This window comes from Scyliorhinus torazame, chromosome 9 (genome assembly GCF_047496885.1).
Source record: "Scyliorhinus torazame isolate Kashiwa2021f chromosome 9, sScyTor2.1, whole genome shotgun sequence".
Classification (NCBI taxonomy): Eukaryota; Metazoa; Chordata; class Chondrichthyes; order Carcharhiniformes; family Scyliorhinidae; genus Scyliorhinus; species Scyliorhinus torazame.
Window position 1 is genome coordinate 32,650,354 of NC_092715.1, and position 27,276 is coordinate 32,677,629.

Consider the following 27,276-nt stretch of genomic DNA (forward strand, 5'->3'; position numbering starts at 1 on the left):
CACGGGCTTGGAGGGCCGAAGGTCCTGTTCCTGTGCTGTACATTTCTTTGTTCTTTGGTGACCACTCTGTCCTCGACCCCTGTCACCTCCAGAGCCCATACCTCAAAGGTGGTGAGAATTGTTAAGTCCAGCACCCCTCCACCACTCAGGGTCCTCTCCCAACGATGGTGCGAGAGCCTCTCCTGAGGGGACACAAAGAAGGCTTCATTAGCCACACGCATGGTTCACAGTCGTGTGAAGGAAGGGTTGGGGAGGTGGTTGAAGGAACAGAGGGGATGAAGGGAGGATTGGGGGCACATGGAAAGTTGGGGGGGTGTGGATACTCGCGTGGGGGTGCAGAGGTCTCAGGGGTGAGAGGGGTGCGGAAGGGTGTGGGGGGCAGCACGGGTGTCAACTCACAGCACTGGGGCTCACCCTCCGGGACCCGGGGTGAACAGGAAGTTCCTCCCGGCCTCAACCGCGTCCAGGAGCCTCGCCAGGACCGCATTGCCGAATCTTGGGGCTGGTCTCCTCAGCGTCATTGTTGCGAGCTGGCTGGAGTTGGAGGTGCAAGTGCAGCTGAAGTGCTGCTCGACCTTGTTAGTGGGAGGCTGGCGAGCGCGGTCCCGGCGAATCGGTTGGCGAGCCTGCACTTGCGGCGAGAAACCTGCGGGCCTCGTTAAGTGGACCGATTAACGTTGAATAGCGTTGCCGGCCTCCCTGGGCCGAGTGCCGGGAAACTCACGGCAATTCCCGCTCGCTACAACGCTTAGAAATGTTTCCAGAGAATCGTGCCCAGTGTTTTAATTCCAACTGTGGTAAATGTTCTGACAAGTATTTTGATCAAACATTTTAGGGCAGGGAGTTGCTTAATTACCGTGAAAGTAACATAGCCATGACTCAATAAACCCATATAGTGGCAGATCCTGGTTTAAAAGGATACTCCATACAGTCAGTCTGACTCAACAGGAGTTGTGAACAGATGTGACAATCTCACCTTTCCCATGTTGCCTTCTCAATACCACTGAAAATTACTCTGCAACTTGAAGAGCAAGAGTAGGACTTGCATTTATACACTGCAGGACCTCAGAGAGTGCAAAGTGCCTAATAACCAACGAAGTATACCTTTAAAGTGTAGTCACTGTTGTCGTGTAGAAAACATGACAAGCAATTTGAACGCAACGAACTCGAACAAACAGCAAGATAATCGTCAAATAATCTATTTTTACTGCTGTTGGTTGAGGCATAAACGTTGCCCCAGGATACTTGGGAGACCTCCCTCCCCCCCCCGCTCATCTCCGAATTAGTATCATGAAAACTTTTATATTCAGTTAAGAGTTCGCCTTCACTTGAAATATGGCAATTTTTATTATTTATTTAGCGAATATAAATCCCTGAAGTGCGGCGACAGCCTCCTTATTGGTTGAGTTTAAGGTGATTGCTCCAGCACTTAGTCTGTGGAGCGGACACTCCTTGGAAATGTGAGCATTGTTTGTGCCTTTGCACACGCGCATACTGAGGGGCCAGCAGTGGAGGGTGTTGGCTCAGGGCCTGTGGCCTGTCCTGAAACTATTTCGCAATGAACACTCTCACCTTTATGGTTTAAGGTCTATCAGTTTACAGATGGTGATTGTCACAAGGGCCGACAATTTCCATCCATTACTTCCGGCAGGAACTTCCGGGCCCACTAGGGGTTCCTCGGCAGCGATGGGAAACCCCATTGACAGTGGCTGAACTGGAAAATCCGACCAAGGAACCCACCACCGACTGACCACCGGAGGAGGCTCCACCGCCGCAAAGCATGCTACGGTGGCCATGGAAAACCAAAGGAGCATGTTAGTCACTGCCCGTGTTTCCCATTCCTTGGTCTCTCTAAAGGATATCTGCTGGGAGATCTTTCCCAGGAAAGGTGCTCCACATGGGGCACTGAGATCGGGGGCAGGCGGCAGGTGGGTTGAACCGTTCATCCTGAGATGGTAAGTGAGGAGCAGGAGGGATCGTTTCAACCAGATTGTGGGTTTCCATCAGTCAGCGGATGTGTGGCGGAGTGTTTGCAAGGACAGGAAGCCAGTGGAGCCGTGTTGAGTAGTGACTTCCAAAGCTCGGCTTGTGTCTGCTGGAGTTCAGAAGGTTAAGAGGTGACTTCATTGAAACATAAAGGCCAGAATTCTCCGGCCGTTGCGATTGTCTTTTCCCGATGGCAGCGCACCCCTGCCCGTGGGTTTCCCGGCGGCCTGGGGTGTCTCCAGTGGGAAGTCCCATTGACAAGCGGCGGTAAGAGAGAATCCCGCCACCAGTGAACGGCGCGCCGCTGAGAAACAGGCGACTGGAGGACCAGAGAATCCCACCCATTAGATCTTAAGGGGTCTTGACAGGTTAGATGTGGAAAAGATGTTGCCTCTTGTGTGAGAGTATAGAACCTGGGCTCACTGTTTACAAACAAGGGGTCACTCATTTCAAGCAGAAACAAGGTGACATTCTTTCTCTGAAGGTTGTGAGTCTTTGGAACTCTCTTCCTCAAAAGGCAGTGGAAGCAGATTGTTGGAATATTTTTAAGGCAGAGGTGGATAGATTCTTGGTTGATCAGGTGGTAGGCGTCATGCAGCTTTCAGGTTATTATCAGATCACCGTGATCTTATTAACTGCTGGAGCAGGCTCAAGGGGCTGAATGGCCAATCTTGCTCCTTGTTCGTCTGCTTCAAACACACGCATTGTTGAATTGAGTTGAGTGCCACCAAGCTGTGTGGTGTGATGACCTTTGCTAGGCAGGTACACAGTATTCTGCCGCAGGGCATGATAGGACAAGTCCTGAGGTCTGGGGTGTTGTGCCAGAAGCCACCCCACATAGACCCAGCAGGGTTGGTTAGCAGATTGTTTCTGATTTTGACCTTTGCTGCTGTTTTCTTTAAATGTCCCCTGAAGGACATAGTCCTGTCTAGAATCCCTCCCAAGCAGGTTGGGTTGGGATCATCCCGCTCCCCATGTAGATATGCAGGGTGGGATTCTCCGTTCGCCGACACCGATTTCGGAATTGCCCATCGGGCGGAGAATCCATTTTGACTCCAAAATCGGGGGAGGCGCCTGTTTGAGGCAGGATTCGTATGCTCCACCCCCTCCGAAACAGCGTCATCGCGGCGCACGCCATTGGGACAGTCTCAACGTGTCACCTGAAGGCCTTCCCCCGAAGCTCCGCCCCTGATGGGCCGAGTTCCCGACTGTGCAGTTGAGGTCATCAGCATAGATGAACTTGTAGGACATGGTTATCGGCTGGTCACTTGACTCTATGTTAAACTGAGTTGGAGCTAGGACTGAGCCCTGTAGTGGTCCAATAGACCTGTGGTCTCCATGCAGTTCCCCATTGCCCAACGTGGAGTCTGAATCATCTATTGTGAAGGAATGTTTCAACACCTGTCCGCTCTCAGATTGGAAACATGCTGGACAGATTTAGGAGCAGGCCAAAGTACCACACTGTACCTACCATCAGCTGCTGTGAGGTCCAGTTGCATGCCTGTCGTAAGATTCTCCTGGATGTGACTTTCGATGAGGGTGCTGAGTGCCAGTACTTGATCACATGTGCTGTGCCCTTTACAAAAACCAGCTGGGTCGACATTAAGCATAGTCTCTACTTCCAGAGTTATGCGTGGCAGGATAGGAGGATGGAAGATCTTGAAGCACTCAGAAAGTAGTGAAATGGGTCAATGGATAGCCAGCAGTGCGAGATCTTTTCCAGGTTTTGGCATGGCAGTGATCTTTGCTGTAAGCCACTCCTTCAGGGCTGACCTTGAGTAGAACTGAGTTAGCCAGGCACTGGCACGGAGACCAAGTAGTTTCAGGAATTCTGTCGCTTTGTCACATTTCAGATCCCTAATTCTTTCTCCAGTGCTGGGATCCTGAAGGGCTTTGGAATGCCGTGCCCTGAATGCTGCTGCTGTTGTTTTTTTCAGTTCGTTGCAGGTGATGCGTTTCATTTTCTTTTGCAACAGGGTGTCCTCGCTCCCTGTTGCTTCACAGCGCCAGGGCCCCAGGTTCGATTCCCGGCTTGGGTCACTGCCTGTGCGGAGTCTGCACGTTCTCCCCGTGTGTGCGTGGGTTTCCTCCGGGTGCTCCGGTTTCCTCCCACAAGTCCCGAAAGACGTGCTTGTTAGGTGAATTGGACATTCTGAATTCTCCCTCCGTGTACCCGAACAGGAGCCGGGGTGTGGCGACTAGGGGCTTTTCACAATAACTTCATTGCATTGTTAATGTAAGCCTACTTGTGACATTAATAAAGATTATTATTATCTTGGTTCAGGGTGATTGTTGAGCAATTTAATGCGGGTGATTGTTTTTTGGGCTGCTCCCAACACCTCTCAGACAATATGCCAGCGTAGTTGACTTCCTGTTAACCCATTGCTACGTAGGGCTGGCGCAGTGGTTAGCACTTCTTCCTACTGCGCTGAGGACCCGGGTTTGATCCCGGTCCCGGGTCACTGTCCGTGTGGAGTTTGCACATTCTCCCCGTGTCTGTGTGGATTTCGCCCCCACAACCCAAAAGATGTGCAGGTTAGGTGGATGGGCCAGGCCAAATTGCCCCTTATATTTATAATCTTTATTGTCACAAGTAGACTTACATTAACACTGCAATGAAGTTACTGTGAAAATCCCCTCGTCGCCACATTCCGGCGCCTGTTCGGGAACACCGAGGGAGAATTCAGGATGTCCAAATTACCTAACAGCACATCTTTCGGGACTTGTGGGAGGAAACCGGATCACCCGGAGGAAACCCACGCAGACATGGGGAGAACGTCTAGATTCCACACAGACAGAGACCCAAGCTGGGAATCGAACCTGGCACTGTGAAGCAACAATGCTACCCTCTGTGCTAACGTGCTGCCCATTGGAAGAAAAAAAATTGAATACTCTAAATGTATTTTACAAAACCTATTGCTATGTTTTTTGGTACATTAGCTACTTTCTCAAGGCCAGTCCCAAAGCAGACCTCGCTATGGCCTTAGCGCATTTTGTCCCACCCAATATCTGTCGAGACAAATGAGAATATGGCCTGAGGATGGTGAGAAAGAACCTTCACTCCAGAAAGCTGCTGTTGAAATGTGAAATGTGCCATTTTGTATCTCTATGGAGAAGCAGACTAGATAAATGCAGTTAGCAGTTTGAAGCAGCTACTCAAACCCATATTTGCATAATACTAAATTTAATCTGCTTCCATTGACAGAAGACCCAGTACCCTGTGGACTCAGATTCAAGTCTCCCTCTGCTTCCATATCTTATGGTTGTGAGCTAATTGGTAAAAGAACCAGGGGCAACATGAGGTGGTTTTTTAGTTAAACACACTGAGTTCTTGTGATCTGGAGCACACTGCAGATTCAATAATAACTTTCAAAGGAGAACTGAATAAATACTTGACGGAGGGATAAAAGGGCTCTGGGGAGGAAAAGCAGAGAAGTGGGACAAATTTCGCTAGCTCGTTCAAATCACCAGCACAGGCACAAAGAGATGAATGGCCTCATCCTGTGCTGTATCATTCTTTGACTCTGCACAGTTTAACAAAGCAAGACATGTTTTTCCCAGTGCTCATTATTATCTGGAAGAACAGACATAACTCCCTTTCTAACACGAGCCTTCAAATAAAGATTGCGCTAATATAACCTTGCCTGCCTGTGCAAGTATGGGCTTTAAGAAATGTAGACAACCGTTTGACTTTGGCCTTTTGGCTGAGAATGTCACACAAGCTCTGACAGTTCTCTGACTGAAAACCGCTGGATCTCCACAGGTGCTGCCTGTCTGACCTGTTGAGTGTAACCATCATTTGCAGTTTTCATTGTGAACGTCAACCTGTGAGAAGAATGTTCTCTCCACTGAGCTACCCTTTACAGAGTACATCGTCAATCCTTGTCAACCAAAGTTATATTCCCCATGTTGAAGTCGCTATCCTTTGGCGTGTGGATCTCCATTGGCTACGTGACATGGGGCTGGAAAGCTGGGAGCAATCTTGCTTCAGCCAACTCCGGGAGCCCTAACCTGATTCTGCGTCCATCAGACAATTAACCGCCTGGCTTTGGGCCTCCAACCCTTTCGAGGTCTGGCCTCCAAGGGCTGGCCCACCAGAGGGGTGAGAGGTCTTCAGTCGCAGCAGCACCAACGGGACCAGTGGCCGCTGCTGGGACTGCACCCATCGAGGAGCAGCGACAATGGAAGAGGCCCCGGAAATCAGGTGAATGGGGTCAGACTCGTCGTGATCAGTCAGGCCGGCCCTAGCATGGGTCAAGTTGGAATGGTAAGTCATGGGTTGGTGTTTGTACAGGGCTGCCCTTGTCTTACAGCGACCCTTCTTGTGCCATGAGGTGCCCGATTGGAAGGGCCTTCCCCCTCACAGCTCGGAGAGAGGTCACCAGGTTTCACTGAGCAGTCTCCCGAATTGGCGGAGGGCACCCCCACAGCTGACACAATACCAGCAGTGGTGGCAAGAGGCACTTAGTGGTCTTTAATTGGATAGTTAATGGCACCATAGAACCATAGGCCCTTTGAGCCTGCTCCGCCATTCATTGTGATCATGGCTGATTATCAAGTTCAATACCCTGATCTTGCCTTCCCCCATATCCCTTGATTCCCTTTGCCCCAAGAGCTATATGGGGGCAATGGTAGCACAGTGGTTAGCACTGTTGCTTCACAGTGCCAGGGACCCGGGTTCGATTCCCGGCTTGGGTCACTGTCTGTGCAGAGTCTGCATGTTTTCCCCGGGTCTGCGTGGGTTTCCTCCGGGTGCTCCAGTTTTAACACATCATATGCCCTCTTTACAGCCTCAGTTGACCTCTGGGCAGGGAGGGCACCCTCAACATTCTTGAACCCTGAGTAATTGGACTGTGTCGGGAAGGTAGAATCATAGAATCCCTACAGTGCAGAAGGAAGCCATTCAGCCCATCGACTCTACACCAACCTTCTGAAAGAGCACCCTACCTAAGCATAATTCCCCCACCTTATTCCTGTAACCCCACCGAGGAGCAATTTAGCATGGCCAATCCATCTAATCTGCACATCTTTGGGCTGTGGGAGGAAACCGGAGCACCCGGATGAAACCCACGCAGACACAGGAAGAACGTGCTAACTCCATGCAACCAGTCACCCGAGGTCGGAATCGAACCCGGGCCTCTGGCGCTGTGAGGCAGCAGTACCTGCCACTGTACCACCTGTAAACCTCTCCTCACCAACTGTCCATAAACAGAGAGGTGATTCTATTTGTGTTCCTCTTTGTAAGCAGTGGCCCATTCCCCAGCCCCTGAGTGGTATGATCCAAGTTTCTATTGATAACCCCACAGCAAACCCAACCTGTGCGTTTATTAATAGAAACTTGGATCGCACCAGTCGGGCTGGGGAATAGGCCACTACTTACAAAGAGTAAGTGAACTCCGAATCACAGACTCCTTACAGTGCAGTTAGGTTGGGTTATGGGGATAGGGTGGAGGCATGGGCTTAAGTAGGGTGCTCTTTCCAAGGGCCGGTGCAGACCTGATGGGCCAAATGGCCTCCTTTTGCATTGTAAATTCTATGATTCTATGATTCTAAGGAGGCCATTCAGTCCATTGTGTCTGCACTGGCTCTCTGAAAGTGCATTCTACCTACTCCCACACCCCTCTCTGCCTTATCCCCATACCCGGCACATTTTTTCTTCTCAGGAACTCCAAGGGTTAGTTTATTTGCACATTCAAAATGCGGGAGGAGGGTCACAACATCACCTCTGTGCTCAGACAGTAAAGAGAGGAATAGAGATAAGAAAGATTTCCAGTGCAGAGATTACAGAGAAAATAAATATTGTTTCACATGAGTTCCAGGGTCCAGGATCAAAGTCCAATGAGGTATTCCTTCACAGAGGTCAGTGGGTTGAAACCCGATGCTGGATAATTTATTTTTCCAGAGGTGTTGACGTCACACAATGAGAGGCATACAGATATGAACCAGTCTTGTGGGGGATGGTACTGAATTTCCAGAAATGGCGAGGTATATGATGCCAGGTGTCCAACCTAGGCCAGAGCCCCTTGTCTGTGAGCTCACAGCACCAGGGACCGGGGTTCGATTCCCGGCTTAGATCAACTGTCAGTGCAGAGTCTACACTTTCTCCCCGTGTCTGCGTGGGTTTCCTCCGGGCACTCCGGTTTCCTCCCACAAGTTCGAAAAATGAGCTTGGTAGGTGAGTTGTCTGAATTCTCTCTCTGTGTACCCGAACAGGTGCAGTAGTGTGGTGGCTAGCGGAGCTTCACAGTAACTTCATTGTGGTGTCAATGTGAGCCTACTTGTGACACTAATACAGATTATTATTATTACCACTCAGATAACAAAAATGCTCTCATTTATCACAGTGGTTTTGGCAGCAGGAGTGGAACTCTTGCGAGATATCCAAAACGCATTTGACGCTGACGTAAATGTGTATAAGGATGCAGAAGTTATGCTGCAGCTTGACAAAACCCTGGTTAGGCCCCACTTGGAGTCCTGTGAGCAGATCTGGGCACCGCACCTGAGGAAGGATATTGTGGCCTTGGAGGGAGTGCAACGTAGGTTTACAAGAATGTTACCTGGACTTTAGGGGTTAAGTTATGGGGAGAGATTATACAAACAAGCCTTTTTTCTCTAGAATTTAGAAGGTTAACGCATGATCTGATCGAAGTTTGCAAGATATGAACAGGAAAAGGCAAGGCAGATAAAGGTACATTGTTTTCAATGAATACTCGATCAGTTGTTAATTTAAAATCTAAGATCGATAACTTTTTGTTAAGCAAAGGTGTTCATAGAATCATAGAATTTACAGTGCAGAAAGAGGCCATTCGGCCCATCGAGTCTGCACCGGCCCTTGGAAAGAGCGTCCTACCTAAGCCCACCTCCACTCTATCCCAGTAACCCCACCCAAACTTTTTTGGACACTAAGGGCAATTTCGCATGGTCACTCCACCGAACCTGCACATCTTTGGACTGTGGGAGGAAACCGGAGCACCCGGAGGAAACCCACGCACACACGGGGAGAACGTGCAGACTCCGCACAGACAATGACCCAAGCCGGTAATCGAACCTGGGACCCTGTGAAGCAACTGTGCTAACCACTGTGCTACCGTCCTCCCCTGTTAGAAGATATGGAGGTAGGCCACAGATCAGCTATGACCTCATCGAATGGCAGAGCAGGCTCGAGGGGCTGAATGGCCTACTCCTGTTCCTTTGTACTTTAGCTGACAGTGTGAGCTAATCGAATGTGAAGCTGCATTCTCAGGCATCTCCTGCTCGTTGTCCGAGGAATGATCTGACCTGGGGTGCAAGAGAGCCAAGTGGGGTTCTGTGTGAGACATAAAAGGAGTTATTTATATATAGCTCTTCTGAGTGTAAACAAGCGCTCTGATGCATGCCACTGGCTTTAACCATGCTTGCGCTGCCCATATCACTTAACATCATCCTTGTACTCCCATTCATACCAACATCTCGTTTTGCTCAGCAAAGTGACAGCATGACGTCCACCATTACCACCACATGCCAAGGTGATTTTTACTTTATTTTAACTAACTTTCTCATCTGCTAACAGTGATTCATGGACAGCATGGTCGCACAGTGGGTTTGCACTGCAGCCTCATGGCGCCGAGGTCCCAGGTTCAATCCCAGCTCTGGGTCACTGTCCGTGTGGAGTTTGCACATTCTCCCCATGTTTGCGTGGGCTTTGCCCCCACAACCCAATGATGTGCAGGGTAGGTGGATTGGCCACGCTAAATTGCCTCTTAATTGGAAAAACAGAAATTGGGTACTCTAAAAAAAAATTTTTAAGTGATTCATCACCGCCAACAGAAAGCTGTTCAGGTACGCTGGCAATTCCTGTAGGGTAGAATTTTACACTCCCACCACCAACCAACCTACGTCTCCACCTCCCCCTCCAACCCATTCCCAGTGGGTCTGAGGCAGAGGAGAAAACGTAAGATTGCAGGGATGGAATTCCCTCTGGGATCCCACCCACCTCGACCCAAGCGCAGTTTTACAGTGGGATGGGCAGGGCTTCAGTCGGGAAGTCCGCCCATGTCCCTATTAAGGCCCTTAAGTGGCCTGAAGGCCCCTTCAGCTCTGGGGCATCTACCCCTTGCACTCATCACTGTCACAGTTTGAATCCAGGCCTTCTTGGTTACTGTAGTGGGGTTACACCAGCCAGCAGAGTAGAGGACTGACCTTCTCTTCTGGGCCTCTGCCACCAAAACCTGAACATCCCAATCAGAAAAGCAAGGGGTGACATTCTATCCATAAAAATATAAAGCAAAAAGTGTCATGAGCCATTCAGATTACAATGCTCTCATACACTTTTGTGTACTTACATGCGCTAATCATTTCCACCCAATCAATAATAATCTTTTACTCTTGTCACAATAATAATAATAATCACTTATTGTCACAAGTAGGCTTCAATGAAGTTACTGTGAAAAGCCCCTAGTCGCCACATTCCGGCGCCTGTTCGGGGAGTCTGGTATGGGAATTGAACCCATGCTGCTGCCTCGTTCTGCATCACAAGCCAGCTATTTAGCCCAGTGTGCTAAACCAGCCCCAAGTAGGCTTACATTAACACTGCAATGTGGTTATTGTGAAAAGCCCCTCATCGCCACACTCCGGCGCCTGTTCGGGTACACTGAGGGAGAATTCAGAATGTCCAATTCACATAACAAACACGTCTTTCGGGACTTGTGGGAGGAAACCGGAGCACCCGGAGGAACCCACGCAGACACCGGGAGAACATGCCGCCCAAATTGTCAGTGATTATTGTATGGTTTGGTAGATAAACTGACTCTGCACAAATGCTTAGTGCGATGCATGTTACGGATGTGACTCCAAGGGAACATGCTGTGTTGTCTGACCACTGACAACCATACTCCCTCTTAGTCACACTGTTATGCTATGATGGTGTGTGGATGTGAGAGACCTGCTCAAGGATTAACCATGTGGGTGCATCCTGATAGATGGGTGGCAAGTGGACAACAGGATGGAGAATGACCATGGGACTGTTCTTCATTCATTCACTGAGTTTTGGCAGATAACTACATGGCAGCAGAATATCTGTGCCAGGTCGCGGTGGCAAGACAATTCCATCTCCCTTTGTCCTGTGAATCTATTCCATACTTCCAGTGCTTCAAAACAGTGCGCTGCGAATAGGCAGCAGGCCACCTCAAAGCGCAGAAGAGCAATAGTCATAGGGGATTCTATAGTCAGGGGCACAGCTAGGCGCTTCTGTGGACGTGAAAGAGACTCCAGGATGGTATGTTGCCTCCCTGGTGCCAGGGTCCAGGATGTCTCCGAACAGGTAGCGGGCATCCTGAAGGGGGAGGGCAAACAGGCAGAGGTTGTGGTACATATTGGTACTAACGACATAGGCAGGAAGGGGCTTGAGGTCCTGCAGCAGGAGTTCAGGGAGAACGGCAGAAAGTTAAAAGACAGGCCTCTAGGCCACGTGCCAGTGAGGCTTGAAATAGGAAAATAGAGCAGCTAAACACGTGGCTAAACAGCTGGTGTAGGAGGGAGGGTTTCCGTTATCTGGACCACTGGGAGCTCTTCCGGGGCAGGTGTGACCTGTATAAGAAGGACGGGTTGCATCTAAACTGGAGAGGCATAAATATCCCGGCCGCGAGGTTTGCTAGTGACACACGGGAGGGTTTAAACTAGTATGGCAGGGGGGGTGGGTACCGGAGCAATAGGTCAGAAGGTGAAAACATTGAGGGAGAACGAGGGAATAGGGCCAGTATGGCTCTGAGGAAGAGCAGACAGGGAGACATTGCTGAACACAGCGGGTCTGGTGGCCTGAAGTGCATATGCTTTAATGCAAGAAGTATAACGGGTAAGGCAGATGAACTTAGAGCTTGGTTTCGTACTTGGAACTATGATGTTGTTGCCATTACAGAGACCTGGTTGAGGGAAGGACAGGATTGGCAGCTAAACGTTCCAGGATTTAGATGTTTCAGACAGGATAGAGGGGGATGTAAAAGGGGTGGCGGAGTTGCGCTACTGATTAGGGAGAATATCACAGCTGTACTGCGCGAGGACACCTCAGAGGGCAGCGAGGCGATATGGGTAGAGATCAGGAATCAGAATGGTGCAGTCACAATGTTGGGGGTTTACTACAGGCCTCCCAACAGCCAGCGGGAGATAGAGGAGCAGATAGGTAGACAGATTTTGGAAAAGAGTAAAAACAACAGGGTTGTGGTGATGGGAGACTTCAACTTCCCCAATATTGACTGGGACTCACTTAGTGCCAGGGGCTTAGACGGGGCAGAGTTTGTAAGGAGCATCCAGGAGGGCTTCTTAAAACAATATGTAGACAGTCCAACTAGGGAAGGGGCGGTACTGGACCTGGTATTGGGGAATGAGCCCGGCCAGGTGGTAGATGTTTCAGTAGGGGAGCATTTCGGTAACAGTGACCACAATTCAGTAAGTTTTAAAGTACTGGTGGACAAGGATAAGAGTGGTCCTAGGATGAATGTGCTAAATTGGGGGAAGGCTAATTATAACAATATTAGGCGGGAACTGAAGAACATAGATTGGGGGCGGATGTTTGAGGGCAAATCAACAGCTGACATGTGGGAGGCTTTCAAGTGGCAGTTGAAAGGAATTCAGGACCGGCATGTTCCTGTGAGGAAGAAGGATAAATACGGCAATTTTCGGGAACCTTGGATGACGAGAGATATTGTAGGCCTCGTCAAAAAGAAAAAGGAGGCATTTGTCAGGGCTAAAAGGCTGGGAACAGACGAAGCCTGCGTGGAATATAAGGAAAGTAGGAAGGAACTTAAGCAAGGAGTCAGGAGGGCTAGAAGGGGTCATGAAAAGTCACTGGCAAATAGGGTTAAGGAAAATCCCAAGGCTTTTTACACGTAGATAAAAAGCAAGAGGGTAGCCAGGGAAAGGGTTGGCCCACTGAAGGATAGGCAAGGGAATCTATGTGTGGAGCCAGAGGAAATGGGCGAGGTACTAAATGAATATTTTGCATCAGTATTCACCAAAGAGAAGAAATTGGTAGATGTTGAGCCTGGGGAAGGGTGTGTAGATAGCCTGGGTCACATTGAGATCCAAAAAGACGAGGTGTTGGGTGTCTTAAAAAATATTAAGGTAGATAAGTCCCCAGGGCCTGATGGGATCTACCCCAGAATACTGAAGGAGGCTGGAGAGGAAATTGCTGAGGCCGTGACAGAAATCTTCGGATCCTCGCTGTCTTCAGGGGATGTCCCGGAGGACTGGAGAATATCCAATGTTGTTCCTCTGTTTAAGAAGGGTAGCAAGGATAATCCCAGGAACTACAGGCCGGTGAGCCTTACTTCAGTGATAGGGAAATTACTGGAGAGAATTCTTCGAGACAGGATCTACTCCCATTTGGAAGCAAATGGACGTATTAGTGAGAGGCAGCACGGTTTTGTGAAGGGGAGGTCGTGTCTCACTAACTTGATAGAGTTTTCCGAGGAGGTCACAAAGATGATTGATGCAGGTAGGGCAGTGGATGTTGTCGATAGGGACTTGAATAAGGCCTTTGACAAGGTCCCTCATGGCAGACTGGTACAAAAGGTGAAGTCACATAGGATCAGGGGTGAGATGGCAAGATTGATACAGAACTAGCTAGGTCATAGAAGGCAGAGAGTAGCAATGGAAGGGTGATTTTCTAATTGGAGGGCTGTGACTAGTGGTGTTCCACAGGGATCAGTGCTGGGACATTTGCTGTTCATAGTATATATAAATGATTTGGAGGAAAATGTAACTGGTCTGATTAGTAAGTTTGCAGACGACACAAAGGTTGGTGGAATTGCGGATAGCGATGAGGACTGTCAGAGGATACAGCAGGATTTAGATTGTTTGGAGACTTGGGCGGAGAGATGGCAGATGGTGTTTAATCCGGACAAATGTGAGGTAATGCATTTTGGAAGGTCTAATGCAGGTAGGGAATATTCAGTGATGGTAGAACCCTCAAGAGTATTGAAAGTCAAAGAGATCTAGGAGTACAGGTCCACAGGTCATTGAAAGGGGCAACACAGGTGGAGAAGGTAGTCAAGAAGGCATACGGCATGCTTGCCTTCATTGGCCGGGGCATTGAGCATAAAAATTGGCAAGTCATGTTGCAGCTATGTGGAACCTGAGTTAGGCCACATTTGGAGTATAGTGTTCAATTCTGGTTGCCACACTACCAGAAGTATGTGGAGGCTTTAGAGAGGGTGCAGAAGAGATTTACCAGGATGTTGCCTGGTATGGAGGGCATTAGCTATGAGGAGCGGTTGAATAAACTCAGTTTGTTCTCACTGGAACGACAGAGGTTGAGGGGCGACATGATAGAGGTCTACAAAATTTTGAGGGCATAGACAGAGTGGATAGTCAGAGACTATTTCCCAGGGTAGAGGGGTCATTACTCGGGGGCATAGCATAAAGGTGCGAGGGGTAAGGTTTAGAGGAGATGTACGAGGCGAGTTTTTTACACAGAGGGCAGTTGGTGCCTGGAACTCGCTGCCGGAGGAGGTGGTGGAAGAAGGGACTGTCAAAGTCAATATTTTCCCGCTTCTGTAGTAGAAAGATACAACACGCTCGTTAAGACAGAATAACAAGCTTTATTTTCGAAAACAACTGCATGCAGTAATGGCTGAAACTTGAAGTCAGAGAGCAGTCAACAAAACTGCTGAGTCTTTCACAAGTTCCGTGCTTTTGTGGAGAATTAGCTCAATATTTATACATTATCATTATCAAGATTATGTGACAACAGTTTGGGTCAGGAGTTTGATCGGAAATACAAACGGAAGCATAGACCAGACCATGTTTGGTCATATCACTCATACCATTATTTAGTCCTCGGAGGGAACATTGAAAGGTCGGAATAGACTTGTTTCTTCCTGAACTTATCTTGTTTTAAATTCCTACGGCCCTGGGTTATGACGAGTTAGTTTTATCAGGAGTTGCCGAGGTCCGGTGTTCTGGAATGGCTCGACCTTCGCTGATCTTTTCAGACTTCAAGTTATGCAGAGTTGGCCTACGGCCATACTAGTCTGAAAATGGTTCGGGCAGCATTCTTTACCTGGGCCTGGGAGCTGGAATGAGTAGTTTCAGTCTATCTTGTATTGTATCAAACCTTTTGACCAGTCTTCCCATTGACCAGTTTTCCCATCATGCCATTACTTAATTCGTACCATATCACAGGACGATAGTGATGTTTAAGGGGCGTCTTGACAAATACATGAATAGGATGGGAATAGAGGGATACAGACCCCGGAAGTGCAGAAGATTTTAGTTTAGACGGGCAGCATGGTCGGTACAGGCTTGGAGGGCCAAAGGGCCTGTTCCTGTGCTGTACTTTTCTTTCTTCTTTGTTCTTTTATCTGCGCCATATGCGTTCGTAGAGCCAGGATTTCTCGCGTCGACGTAAATCCACGCCCGAGGTTCAAGCAGACTGGTTTAATCACAGACAACAACCAGGGGGAAGGGTGGAGTCAGTAGCTGGGCAACAGAGTTTGGAACAGGGACCAAAAACAAGGGCATCCGCCCTCCACCTTCCAACATATAATTTGAGGAGATTTCTGCTCATCCGGTACTGGAGGTCAGGTACGCAGCCTGACAGCTCAGCAACAGCGGAGAAATAGAGAGAGATGGTTGGGAGGCAGAACTGGGTGTCGTCAGTGTGCATGTGGAAGGTGATGTTGTGTTTTCAAGTGATGTCACCAAGGGGGACAGGATGTGGATGAGAAATAGCAGATGACCCTTGGTGGTCAGCAGAGGTAACTGTGCACGAGCAGAGGAAGAATCGGTGATGCTCTGTTTATGACTCATCCAACAACCTGAGCTCTCTGATCGTCTATGACTCTGGCTTCTTGTGCATCTCCAGTTTGAACTACCATTGGTTGCTATGCCTTCAGCTGCCTGGGACCTAAGCTTTGTCTCTTCTCCCTCGACCTTCTTTGGTTCTCTGCAATTCCCCTCCTTAAAATCTACTTCTTCAATCAAGCTTTTCTCACCCGTCTTAAAATCTCCTTTTGTGGCTGGTGTCCAATTTTGGTGACTAATGCTTCTGTGAATATTCTTGCAGCAATTTGAAATGTTAAAGGTGCCAGATAATTGCAAGCTTTTGTTGCTGTACCAATCACCCTCCGAAGTGATTTGAGAGCATGATTCAGGACAACACTTTAACGCAGTAATGAGGAATTGCTGAACTGGTGTCAGAGGTCACATCGATTAGATGACACAACAAAACCAAAGTCACATCTACCCTCAAATGGATATGAAAGACCCCGGGGCACTACTTCAGTGTAGTCATAATATCAATTAACAGTTCAAGTCATTCCTGTTGTGTGTGGTTGTCTGGTGATCTCCACCCATATCAACATCCCTGTTGGTGAAATCAGGGGCCCGCTGTGGCATGGCGAGAAATCAATAATCCCCACTTAAGCCCAATCTCCATACAATTAACGGGAGCAACCGCCTATCTAATGGTCCCCGTGATCTCACTGCCTCCCCAGCAAGTGGTCACGTGCTCTTTTTAAAAACGTGAAGCTGCAGAAGAGCTGGGAATCCGAGAGTAGCCATCTTCGCTCTCGGGCAATTAGCCCGGGCGCATTGGGGTTGCTGATTTCCTGGTTAACATTTATCCCTCGATCAACATCACTAAAACAAAGATATTGTGGCCTGTGAGAGATTTCTGTATGCAAATCGGCTGCTGTCCCCGACATCACAACAGCGATTGCCATTCGAACAGTGCTTTGTTGGTTGTAACATGCTTTGGGTCGCAAAAGGTGCTATATAAATGCAGCCTTTCTTTCTGTAAATTATGTTTCCGCTTGAGGATTCCCCATTCTGTGGGGCTATACAAATTTGTCTCTCGAGGAGAATTGAATAGATATACAATTGAGTTAGTGCTGAAAGCTTTCTGTTGTAAGAGATATCTTGTGTAACCTTGAGAGTTAATTTCCTGCAGACTAATTTGAGCATTACAGGAGCACAATTTAATAAAACATTAACAGAAGCAAATCTCCTTTCTCTGCCACTGCAGATGTTATTTCTATACCGTATGCCTCCAAGTTAGAGCTGAGCAACAAGAGGAAACTAAACTGTATAATTGGAAGTTCATGAAGCATGAAGTTCATGAGGAATGAACTTTCGAATTAGGATGTTCCAGTTCAGGGATGAAGTCAGGGAAGCACTTCCTCAGCACAAAGGGTAATGGAACTCTGCCCCTTAAAAAAACTATTGAGATGGATTTTTGTCAGGTGAGGGTGTTGGTGCTTATGGAGTGTCAAGGTGAGAAAATGAAGTTAAGGTACAGATGAGCTCAGATTTAATTCAGGCTTGAGGGACTGAATGGCCCACTCCTGCTCAGATGTTCTCAGTTACATGCAAAGGCTCTTCTGTTGCTATGTGTTGTGGCATTTTTAAACAAGTTTGTAAACATATTTTCTCCAGCTTGTATGACAATGTGAATAGGAACATTTTCATGCATACCATTTGTGACATTATCATAAATGTAAGAACTGCAAGGGGTTAATGAAATGTCAAGATCAGCCACTAGAGGGAGCTAGTGTTCCAAGTATATAAGACATTGATGCTAAGCCTTGTGGGGAGAGAAGTGAAGGAGATAGCTAGAATACAGACTGAAGGAAAGATAGTGTGATTGAGAGCAGATCATAGTTTATAATAGTGTGGAGATTAGTAGTAGATGAGTGTAGATTATATGTTAATTATCAACTACGTATTATTTAGGAGTAAGTGTCGAATCCAAATAAGTAGTGTTAATAAATTTATAGCATTTTCAAGTTAAAGCTATATTGTGGTCTTTGTGAACACTACGCCAACCATCTTGAATTTAGCAACACAAAGAAAACCACACCATTAAGGGTGATTTTTTGAGTTCGTTGTCATTATTAACTGGGTGTTGGTATGGATGGGGCTCACCGGATAACCACACACAACAGGAATAACTTGGACTGTTAATTGACAGTGTGACTGATGTTGAATGTTCCAGCCAGCTGCGTGGAAGATCATTTCAGTCAGTTAATGTGGTGAAGTCATTGCCAGTGATACCTCTCAGCTTTTACATCAATAATATGTTCTCTTCATTTGCAGGGTTGTGCCTTGGAATGTGAACATATTTTTAAGGGGGTCAACCCTTAAGCTTTAATACCTGCACTTTTCTCAGTGCTTCATTCTCTTCTCCTCCTGAGCTCAATGTAGAGAGTTTGTGTCATGGGTTTTTTGACCCACACACTGTGTGCTGCAAAATGGCTGCTCCTGAGGAGAAGCGGAACAGAAACCAAAATGTGTCAGAGAATCCAGACGACTGCATTCGTCACCTGCCTTTAACATGGCAAAATATCTCAAGGCACTTAACGGGAACATTATCAGTCTCAGAAATGGAAAATCCCGTCCAATATTTTTCCTTAAATAAAGCGGGTGAGTATTCACGGGTGCCCTGGACAATTGTCTTTACTCAGCCCCGTGAAGTCACCGGGATGCTTTTCTACATTGCGGCATTATCTTTGCTGGATTAGGATAGGTTTCATTCAAGCACAACATTGAGACAGGTAGATGGAAAAAAAGAAGTTGGAATGGGAATAGGGCAGGTTTAATGCTTACCTTTTGTATGTGTGTGGGGTGAACTCCTTCGATCAAATGGCATGTTTCCTAGTTGTAACAGCTGTGTGGGTGGAGACTTTGAGAGCCGCCAATCAAAATTCTGATCATCCTCCCTGGTGTCATCCCATTTGCAATATCTCCCTTTTGCCACCCCATAGAGCTCAGACAATGATGATTCGCGGACATCAATACAACGCAGCACTGAATATTCTGGCTCAAATTGACATGGTGTGCAGGAAACGACAACCTGTTGGACATTTCACCTGATTGTGGCCCAGCTCAAGCATGGATATACTCTGTGGGTTTACGCCTATCCGAGCTAAATTTAACTTAATAGCAATATCTTAACTCATGACTTCCCTAAAATTTCCTTAAGACCAATTAGTCAAAAATCTCATGTAGCAGAAAAGGGAAGATTAAATCCACCACCGCTTTTACATCCACCCCAGTTTAACTTTTCATCGACTTCACAGAAAGGAAAAGTGCGTGGTTTCCTACCAGTTTCCTCCTGGGCAGGTTTTCGGTTAGAATAAACCCCTAGTTAGAATTAACCATCAAAAATCAAACATTTCAAAGAGGTTTGTTTTCTGTAAGTGTGTTTTTTTGGTCTTGGCTGGCCCAACATTTATTGCCCATCCCTAATTGCCCTTGAGGGGCAGTAAAAAGTCAACCACATTGCTGTGGATCAGGAGTCACATGTAGGCCAGAACAGGTATGGATGGCAGATTTCCTTCCCGAAAGGGCATTAGTGAACCAGATGGGTTTTTACGACAATCGATTCATGGTCATCATTAGGCTTTGAATTCCAGAATTTTATTGAATTCACCATTTGCAGTGGCAGGATTTGAAACTGGATCCCCAGAGCATTACTCTGGGTCTCTGGGTTTACTAGTCCAGTGACAATATCCCAATGTCATCGCCTCCCTACTGGGTGGGAGTGTTTACAGAACAAATGTAGGGGTGAAAATACAGATCTGCCATGATCTAATTTAATGGTGAGATAGGCTCCAGGGGCCATTCCTAATGGGAACAGCTATTCAGCCCTGTAATGTGAAAAGAGATTCCCTAATTAGTTTTGTTCAGTATTCCTCAGATTTACAAGCATTTTTACCTTTCATTTCCAGGAGCCCCAATGCTGGTCGGGATTTATCCACTCCTCCATCTGCTTTTTTTCAAAATATAATCTCCCTTCATTTCTCAGATATTTACATTTGGTTGGCGCGAGGACATACGGCCTGGGGAGCCACTGCACACCAGGAAGTTCTGTTTTGATGCCATCTCTCACAGCAGCTCTGTCACACTGTACGACTGCCATGGTATGAAAGGCAATCAGTACTGGCGCTATCGGAAGGTAAGCTGCAACCCATTGCACAGCAAAGGGCTTGGGGGATTGTGGAATATCTCGCTAACACTGAAACAGTAACAACCTGCGTTCATTCAGCACTTTTAACACAGTATAAGGTCTCCAGGTGGTTCACTGGAGCAATTGAATGAAAATGAAATGAAAATCGCTTATTGTCACAAATAAGCTTCAAATGAAGTTACTGTGAAAAGCCCCTAGTCGCCACATTCCGGCGCCTGTTCGGGGAGGCTGGTACGGGAATTGAACCGTGCTGCTGGCCTGCCTTGGTCTGCTTTAAAAGCCAGCGATTTAGCCCTGTGCTAAACCAGCCCCTTATTATCAAAGTTTGACACCAAGAGAGGTGAACGAGTGTCCAAATTCCTGATCAAAAAGTTTGAAGAAACCCCCTAAAGGCAGAGAGACATTGAGAGGTCGCGAGAGGATTGTCAATATGTTGAGAATGGCCTGTAACTTCTGCTTAGTGGCAACCAGGGTCGGATGGTCACTCCACTCCCAGTTACTTACCTAGAAACAAAGCCAGGCCTTCCTACTCAGGCCGGGCAAGAACAGTGCAGTGCAGCGGGCTCCCGATCCTTGTGTTCGGGGCAGTAGAGTCGGAGATACAGAAGGCATACCCCCCTCATACAACACTTTTACTCTTCAATGGGGATGGGTGGGCAGTTGGGGGGAAATCATGGGATTAGGGAGGTAGTCAGGAGGGTGTGGGTGGGGAGGATAGTCAGGGGGAGCCGGTTGGGGGGTATAGTTGATGGGGGTAATCGGGGCAGTAGTTGGTGGGTGAGGGGTAGTCAAAGGGCAGCACGGTAGCATTGTGGATAGCACAATTGCTTCACAGCTCCAGGGTCCCAGGTTCGATTCCGGCTTGGATCACTGTCTGTGCGGAGTCTGCGCATCCTCCCCGTGTGTGCGTGGGTTTCCTCCGGGTGCTCCGGTTTCCTCCCACAATCCAAAGATGTGCAGGTTAGGTGGATTGGCTATGATAAATTGCACTTAGTGTCCAAAATTGCCCTTAGTGTTGGGTGGGGTTACTGGGTTATGGGGATAGGGTGGAGGTGTTGACCTTGGGTAGGGTGCTCTTTCCAAGAGCCGGTGCAGACTCGATGGGCCAAATGGCCTCCTTCTGCACTGTAAATTCTATGATAATCTATGAAAATGGGTTGGGAGGCAGTCGGGGTGGTGGGGGGTAGTCGGGGAAGCCGACTGGGGGTGCAGAAGGGTTGTGGGGGGTGCCGTGGGATTTGGAGGTGCACATTCGGGAGGTGGGTAGTCAGGAGGATTAGTTGATAGGAGGGGTGTTGTCAGTGGATGGAAGTAGTCAGGGGGTAATTAGGGATGGGGTAATCGGGGGCAAACTGGGGGTAATCAGTATGGGTAGAAAAGGTGGGGGTCATTGGGAGAGTAGTCAGGGTGAGCAATGAATGCCACCTTTGGCAGCATTATCCATATCACAAGAACAATTTATTTAAAAAAGTTGAACAATCTGCTTTCAATTTTGTCCTTTTATTGACCTGGTCCTTCTGAAAATGAAATGAAATGAAAATTGCTTATTGTCACAAGTAGGCTTCAAATGAAGTTACTGTGAAAAGCCCCTAGTCGCCACATTCCGGCGCCTGTTCGGGGAGGCTGGTACGGGACAACCTGTCTTAAAAAATCTGGAAAGTTTACTTCAGCCCCAGGCTGTGAGCACCATCTGAGTCAGCACTAAACCAATATAAAGGCAACTGACATTAGTCTCTCTCTCTCAATCCTGTCTATTCCCATGAATCACGCACACTTGCACAATGCCACAAACTCAATAAATCCTTAACAAAATTGCAGGTGTTGGGAATGCTGCAATTGACTCGTCAATCTGACATCTCAGCATATAGGTGCATGTCCCAGCTGGTCCTGAGCGATCTAAATGTACTGCAATTCAATCACGGTATTTTGCAAAGCTGAATAAGACTTGAAAGGGATAAGGAAAAGGCTTTTTTGTTAAGGTTTGTGCAGGCCTGGGTATAAGTGACTGCGGCCTGAGTGTTTGCCTCAGACCAGCAGCACAATGGCATTCTGAAGTTGGGTAAGACGAATTGTCAGACAGATCACAGGGAGATAAAGTTGCTTTTCCCTAACTCTAGTGCTTTCCTGTTGCTCTCTTCTCCCAAGGCCGGCATGTGTTGCACAGCCAGTGATCCTTCACCTTGGGCATTCCTCAGGGTCGAGGGTGAATTGCTTCCGCTCCGGGGACGGGGTGGGGAGGGGGGGGTGGGGCGGAGGGAGGGGGGGTTCCATGGCAGCTGAATAGTCTGATCCTGGATCCGCAGACTCTGCCACAGGTTTGGCAGGTGGTGTTTGATGAGGTGGGTGGGTTGGGACGCCCTGGATTCTGCGCTCCCTTTCCGCTGTTCAGGCTTGGCTTCTGCCTGCTTCACCCTGCGGCGCTCGAGGTGATTGGCGCCTTCGCGGATGTTTTTCACCAGCTTGTGCATTCTAAAGATTCCCAGGTGTCGATGGGGGGGCGGGGGGTGCTGCATTTATTTAGGGAGGCTTTCAGAGTAACCTTGTAGCCAGTGATAACACCAGTGTAAACTTGCCAGATCGAGTACTGAGGCCGCCGGCGAAAAGGACTTGCCTTTTTTGGGGGGACAATGGCTGCAAGTTTGCACTGTTTTGGCTGCCTGCGACACAAGTGCAAAATGAAAGGAGCTTTAGTCTCTGGCTCTTGCAGAGATTGCTCGCTGTTGCTATCACAAAGTGGAACAACATTCCATTCATCAGCACTGACACCTCTCTTTGTGTAGTCGGAGGGCAGAGGGCCCATTGTACTGCATTTATGTTACAGTGCAGTTACAAAAGGGAAGATTTATAGAGGTATTCAAATTTTGAAGGGTTTTGAGAGTACATGGGGAGAACCTGTTAATGGCAAGAATTGGTAAGTAGCCGACAAAGATTTAGAGTAATTGTCAAAAGAACCAGAGGGGGAGATGAGGAGCGTTTTTTTATTTATGCAGCGAGTTGTGATGTGGAACGCATTGCCTGAAGGGATTCTGGAAGCAGATTCAATAACAAGTTTCAAATGGGATTTGGATAAATATTTGAAAAGGAAACAGTTGCACAGGGACTGTGGGCAAAGAGCAAAGGAGTGGGACTGAATTTGGAGGCTCTTTCGAAGAGCCAGCAGAGGCACAGAGGGCTGAATGGCAATATCGTACAGTAAGAGGGTTTGTACTTATGCCCAGTGAGAATGTGGGTGGATCAGGATTTCATTCTGAGAAAACTTCATTCTTATGCAACAATGCAGTATTTCTTTTGCATTCATGCCATGTGGGTGTGGTTGGCGACAGGTCCATATTTATTGCCATCCTTAATTGTCCTTGAGCTGAGGGACTTGATTAGCTATTTCAGAATGCAGTTAACAGTCAACCACACGGCTGTAGATCTGGAGTCACATGTAGGCCAGACTTGGTACAACAGATTTCCTTCACTAATGCCACATACGATGGTCATCATTAGACTTCTATTTCCAGATATTTGTTGAATTCAAACTTCACTATCTGCCATGGTGGGATTTGAACCTGGGACAAACCCGAGCATTACCCTGGGCCCCTGGATTGCTAATCCAGTGACAATGCCATTGTGCCATCGCCTCCCATCAAAGAGTACATCTTTTCCCTCTTATATTTTCCAATAGTTGATTTATTTACACCATCAGTGGCTGTGATAGCTGGTGAACAAATGTGGGAATGTTGCCACTTAAGGTGTTTCTCAGCTTCTATAAGAGTTGTGCTTTTGTGATTGATGAGTGAATGGTACTGCTGCATCACTATTGTGATTTTCTTTGGGCTGCCACTGTTTGCTCCTTGCGGATTACCAACAGCTGGGGCAGTGGGAGGCTCACTAACAGTTGGCACCACACCATCACCCCTTTCCCCAGATTAGAATGCCTTACACAGGGTGGATATCGTGAAGGCAATGGGCGTCTCACCTGCCAGCTGGCTGAGCCGGCGTTGCCTCCTTCCGGAAAGGGGCACCGAATCACGAGCCAAATGTGTTTCGGAGACGTGACCGGCCGGCTTTCCGTGGGATGTCCTGCCAATCAGAGGCTGGCAACTCTGTTGCTCAGCAGTGCCACCGGTGTTATGGACCAGGGTTGAGAAAACTCCAAAGTATATCGTGGAGTTCACCTGACCTACAACTGTTTATTTATTTTGGTTATGATGAGCACAAGGCCCTACATTTCAGGTGTTATTCAACAGAGGCCTTAAGCACTTTTAATCAAAAACAAACTTTATTCTACGCATTTAGTTAACATTCTTATAAACACACACAGTTAGCATTTTTATCAACTACCAACATAAATACCCCACACAGCTACAGTACTCTATATATAACCCTCAATAAATTTCCCCCTTAAGCTGTTCCAATTTAATAACAGAATCCCATAAACCAGAAAACTCTTTTCAAAGGTATAGCCCAGCAAACAGCACTCAAGACCTGGGGCGGGATTCTCCCATCCCGCGGCAGAATGTCCACGCCATCGTAAAACGCGACGGTGTGAACGGGCCGCTGCCAGGAGTGATTCTGGCCCCTATTGGCTGCCGATCCCGGCATGAACTGGACGCCGCGGGATCCGCGCATGAGCAATGGCGTCGGCGCCAACATGCGCATGCGCGGTGGCCTCCTTCAACGCGCCGGCCCCAACGCAACATGGCGCCCGAGTACAGGGGTCGGCGCATAGGAAAAGAAGCCGGGGGACAGAGAGGCCAGCCCGAAAATCTGTGGGCCCCGATCGCGGGCCAGGCCGCACCGGAGGGCCCCCCCCCCGGGGTCGGAGCCCCCCTCCCCCCCCACAGGCCTCCACCCGACCCTTGCATGCAGCGTTCCCGCTGGCTGCGAGCAGGTGTGGGCGGCGCCGGCGGGACTCATTTTTGTTTTCACGGCCACTCGGCCCAGCCGGGCCGGAGAATAGGCTGGCCGGCTGCGTAGAGCAGCCCGCGACCAGCGGCGCACCAACCACGCCGGCGTCAATGGCGCCGATTCTCCATCGGTGTCGGGGCGGCGTAGCCCGATCGCGGGGATTCTCCGGCCCAGGGCTGGGAGAATCCCGCCCCTGGTTTGGATGCTCCTGTTTCCTTTCCCAAGACAGCAGGTTTGAAACAGCTTTTAAACTGAAGGTAGAGAGATAGTCCCAGATATCTGTCTGTCTGAATACAGCAGTCAAATGTGAAAACGAAAGCAAAAAGCTCAGAGCCACAAAAACAAGCCCAAACCAAAACAAAAGTAAACCTCAGAGCCACAACCCAGCTCCACCCACACAATGACATCACTGAAGCCATGTGATAAGACAAAAACCTTTCTTAAAGGGACACTCCCATGTCACCGATTACCTGCTGCCAGGCTGCCAGTCACTGGAGATCCAGGATCACGCAGCGACCCAGGCCACAGCTAAGGAATGGGAGGCGAGACAAAGACCCGACTGAATGCAGGTCCTATTGGCCCATTACGCTGCTCAATGTGGATCCAATAATACTGGCCAAGATCCTGGTCAGGCGACTGGAAAACTGCGCGCCAGAGGTGGTCGCAGAGGGTCAGACAGGCTTTGTTACGGGTAGGCAGCTAACGTCAAACATCAGGCGCCTGCTGAACGTGATAATAACCCCATCCGGGGAGAGAACACCAGAGGTGATCATCTCGCTTGACACAGAAAAGGCCTTTGACAGAGTCAAATGGAAGTACCTCATTGAGGTACTGGAGCGGTTTGGGCTCAGAGCAGGGTTCACCGCCTGGTGAAACTCCTGTACAATGCTCCCATGGCGCACACCGGCCTAATAAGGCCCACAGCCACCGAAGGGAGACGAAGCAGGCAATTGTAAATATGTACAGTGAACCCAGCCTGTTCGCACTTTGGTTGACCTTTTAATTTTTTAAATTTTTTTCTCTCTCTTATATAAACCAGAATCACCCTGATTGCCTTTGTAAAATACTACTCGCGGATACGACACCTATAACTTGAAATTCAAACTAAAAATATGTCATGTAAAATGAATTGTTAAATCTAAGACGTGAAAATCCAATAAAAACATTTTTTTAAAGTGACAGAAGGAGGAATTTCAGGAAGTGGAGGTCACGGGGTGGGGACATAGGGAGGGTCAACAGCAAGAGCAGGGAGGTAGATCTTGGTGACCCTCCCCTTCTTAATGTCAAGCCCTTCAATCAGACGCTGTGCGCCTTTGAGTGGGGGGCAGTCCCCACCCCCCAGGAGACCACAAGCAGGCTGAACAGGTAGCGTGCCCCGTGTGGCGACAGGCATACTAGCAGCAGTTGATGAAGCCATTATGTCTGAATTAATCTCCAATTTAGGGGTCTCAATTGGTGATGGGAAGGCTGTCTTTGAGCCCGCCTGCCGTAGTCTGAATGGGGTCGGAGGAAGGAAGGTGGATGGGGCCCTACTCACCACCATTTGTTGGAATACGTGCCTCTGCACCGCCAAACAACGCACAAGATAGGGCAGGCGATTCTACCCATGGTGTCAGCTGAGGCTTTGCGGGAAGCAGTATTGCATTTGAGTCAGAAAGTCATGGGTTTAAGTCACACTCAAGTGATTCAAGCACATAATTTGGTTGATACTTGTTATGGGCCAGTGTTTAGAGAACCCCAAAGTGTATCATGGAGTTCACCTGACCCACAACTTTTAATAGATTGTGGTTATGGGGAGCACACGGGCCTACTTTACAGGTGTGGTGCAACAGAGAGCTGAAGTATTTTTTAATTAAAACAATGTTTATTTATGAAACCAGTTAACACTTTATAAACCCGCAGTAAACATCTTAACAACTATCAACACCCCTCATCCCCACAGATACAATATTCTATAAGTAACCCTTAACCTTTACTTGCAACATCCATAAGACAAGTACACTCTTTAACACAGAGATCAGATTTAAATTCTCTACTGAGAGCAGTTATCAGTTTGAAATCCTCAAATGATCTGGAGACAGTCTTTAGATTGCAGAGAGATCCTTATACAGCTGCTTGCTTTTCCTGCAGCTATCCAGCTCTCAAAACAAAACTAAACACACTGTAGTTGCCTGCTCAAAAAACGAAAGTGAAAGACAGACAACTCAGCTCCACCCACACTCTGACATCACTGCAGCTATTCGATAAACACCCATTTCTTAAAGATACTCTCACATGACATATTCCAATGCAGTACTGAGGGAGTGAATCGCACGGCACCGTTTCATAAAAGAGCACGGGAGTTTTCCGCAATATCTTGGGTTAGTACTTCCATCTCAGCTAATATCACTGGCCTTGTATCTCACTGCACTTTGTGAGAGCAAGCCACGTGTAAATGAGTTGCTGTGTTTCCC

General features: G+C 48.1%; 1 protein-coding gene across 1 annotated transcript in view; it reads left to right on the forward strand.

Moving 5' to 3' along the window:
- Nucleotides 1-27,276, forward strand: part of galntl6 (polypeptide N-acetylgalactosaminyltransferase like 6) — a 1,697,721-nt gene that overhangs the window by 1,657,811 nt on the left and 12,634 nt on the right. The window contains exon 12 of the mRNA XM_072515756.1: nucleotides 19,766-19,915. Coding sequence (XP_072371857.1) covers nucleotides 19,766-19,915 — 150 coding nt within the window. The remainder of the gene's footprint in view (nucleotides 1-19,765; nucleotides 19,916-27,276) is intronic.